The sequence below is a fragment of the Sceloporus undulatus genome, unplaced genomic scaffold (assembly GCF_019175285.1).
Source record: "Sceloporus undulatus isolate JIND9_A2432 ecotype Alabama unplaced genomic scaffold, SceUnd_v1.1 scaffold_7942, whole genome shotgun sequence".
NCBI lineage: Eukaryota > Metazoa > Chordata > Lepidosauria > Squamata > Phrynosomatidae > Sceloporus > Sceloporus undulatus.
Genome location: NW_024810861.1, coordinates 1 through 2,851, shown reverse-complemented (window position 1 = coordinate 2,851; position 2,851 = coordinate 1). Strand labels below are relative to the sequence as shown.

The 2,851-nt window shown below is 48.8% G+C and overlaps 1 protein-coding gene across 1 annotated transcript; it reads right to left on the bottom strand.

Moving 5' to 3' along the window:
* Positions 1 to 621: 621 nt before the first annotated feature.
* LOC121918297 (cytochrome b-c1 complex subunit 2, mitochondrial-like) lies at positions 622 to 1,689 on the bottom strand (the record flags this gene model as incomplete). Its single annotated transcript, XM_042444368.1, has 3 exons — positions 1,533 to 1,689; positions 880 to 969; positions 622 to 771 (listed from the first exon to the last, which is right to left on the bottom strand). Coding segments are annotated over exons 1-3 (279 nt in total), but the record flags the coding sequence as incomplete, so codon positions are not given.
* Positions 1,690 to 2,851: the final 1,162 nt, after the last annotated feature.

Below are 2,851 nucleotides of genomic sequence, written 5' to 3'. Positions count from 1 at the left end.
TAAGAAGAACCTGCTTTTCTCGGGTTCTTTTTCCTCTGCAGGGAAGCCGCGCGGTTTGGCGGCTGTGGCTTCCCTTCGGAGGAAAAAAGGCCGCCGGCAGACCGCCCTTTTCAGGCAGTCTGTCCCAGGCCATATTCACTTCTTTTCTTTCGAACTGCAGGTGACCATTTTTTAAACCGATGGCCACAAAAAAGTGCTGTTCTGGAATAAAAATCTTCCGCTGGGATAAACTGGAGAGTGACATCCCCTGGAGCAGTGGTTCCCAACCTTTCTAAACCCTTTAATACAGTTCCTCATGTTGTGGTGACCCAAACCCATGAAATTATTTTCGTTGCTACTTCATAACTGTAAGTAAATAGGAGTTTTCCAATGGGCGGCCCCCCATGAAAGGGTCAAAGGGCTCCTGACCCACAGGTTGGGAACCACTGCCCTGGAGGCTTGTGAGGGGGAGCACAAACGCCTTTTGGGGGGGGGGGAGTTCACAGGCCTGATTAGAGGCCTTTTAAAGCCTCACATGGTATAAGGGTAGCACACTCCCTCCACTCCCGGTTTTAGAGTCACAGTTCTAAGCAGAAGCCTGAATCCAATCTTAAAAGACTAAACGAAAAGAGGAAAACCCACCAGGTTTGATGCAAGACGGAGCAGGTGAGAGGTCCCCAAATTAGCGGTGGACTCATATCTGCTGCCTGCTTTGACGAAGACACCGATTCTTGAAACTGGAGAGTAGTTTTCCAAAGAGGCGATCACCAAGCCATTGGGTAGCTTTGTAATCTGCATTTAGGGGAGGAGACGGCAGGTTAAAAATCACACTTCTCTTCCATGATATCTTCCGATTATTAGATCCATTAAAACACAATGCAGTTTCTACTTTAGACTGACCTCAAGCTCCTGGGGGTGCAGCTGTATTTGCGCTTGTCCGGCGGCTGCAGCTTCAGCTTTAGGTGCAATTTTGAGGGAATAAAACCTCCTCTGAAGAAGAGAGCAGGGAGAATCACAGGTTAGAGCCAGAACAAGTCCATGGCAATAATAAAAGCGTAATCAAGACTCAATAGAAAAGGCAGTAATGCTTGGTATTTTAAGTGGAAAGCAGTAGGAAAAGAGAAACAATTATATAGATAGATAGATATAGATAGATGGATACACACACACACCACTTTTTGTAATGCAACAGAAAGCTTCAAGGGTTTTTGGACTTCAGCCCCCACAATCCCTGTCTATTGGCCGACGTGGCTGAGGCTTCTGGGAGATGAAGTCCAAACTCTCTTAAAGGGCACAGTTTGGAAACCGTTGCAATCTCTCTCTAACAGGGCTCCCCCCAAACTGTGCGCCCTTTAAGAGCTTTTGGACTTCATTTCCCAGAAGCCTCAGCCACGTCGGCCAATAGACAGGGATTCTGGGAGCTGAAGTCCAAAACCTTCCTCCTTGGGACGCCCGAACCAAGGTCGCTAAGGAGCGCCGTCTCCTCCGGCTCCTTCCCCACGAAGCCAGGCGGCTCGCCCGCTCCCCATCACCGCCAGCTCGGCCTCACTCACCGAAAGGCACCGCGCCGCCGTCACCGGGATGGGCCTCATCGCCTCTAAACGCCCGCTTCCCCTCCGGCAGCAACAAAACCAAGAAAATGGCCGCGGCGGAAGCGGAAATGGTGTGCACTCCCCGCAGGGAGCCCTTCCTTCCCTCTTTCTCTCTGCTCCTCCCAACGCCAAACCATAGAGTCTTGGGTCTTCTGTGCCTCGCTGGGAGTGCCTAGAGCGTCCCAGGCGGCAATTAAAGAGTTCAGTCGCTGAGAAGCAACGTCCGGTCAATGCGAAACCATAGAGACGGCCGCTTTTACGCCTGGCTTGGAGTGCCTAGAGCGTCCCAGGCTCCAGTCAAGAGTTTGGTCACAATGTAGATTATTGATTATTGATTGTTAATTATTTTTAAACCCAGAATCTTAACTAGAAATCAGCCCAAGGAGCTCGATTGGAAAAGGAAACACCAAACTAGGAGGAATAGCTAATACTCCAGAGGAGAGGATTGACATTCAGAGTGACCAGAATAGACTAGAAGGCTGGATCAAAGCTAATAAAATGAAATTCAATATGAAGAAATGAAAGGCACTTAGGGAAGAAAACGAAATGCATAGATATAGGATGGGAGACACCTGGCTTAAGGAGACAACGTATGAAAGGGGTCTAGGAGTTAAACATGAGTCAATAGTGTGATGCGGCAGCTAACAAGGCCAATGCGATTCTAGGCTGCATCAATAGAAGTATAGTGTCCAGATCAAGGGAAGTAATAGTGCCACTGTATTCAGCTCTAGCCAGGCCCCACCTGAAATATTGTGTCCAGTTCTGGGTGCCACAATTAAAAAAGGATGTGGAGAAACTGGAGCCATGTGTCCAAAGGAGGGTGACCAAAATGGTGAAGGGTCTGGAAACCATGAAGCCCTATGAGGAGAGACTTAAGGAGCTGGGGATGTTTAGTCTGAAGAAGAAGAGAAGGCTAAGAGGTGATATGATAGCCCTGTTTAAATATTTGAAGGGATGCCATATTGAAGAGGGAGCAAGCTTGTTTCCTGCTGCTCTGGAGAACAGGACCCAGAGCAATGGATGCAAGCTCCAGGAAAAGAGATTCCAGCTCAACATTAGGAGGACCTTCCTGAGAGTAAGGGCTGTTTGACAGTGGAACAAACTCCTTCCTCGGAGTGTAGTGGAGTCTCCTTCCTTGGAGGTCTTTAAGCAGAGGCTGGATAGCCATCTATCAATGGGGATGCTTTGACGGAGAGTTCCTGCATGGCAAAATGGGGCTGGACTGGATCAGGGCCCTTGGGGTCTCTTCCAACTCTTGGATTCTATGCATGTGATTGTTT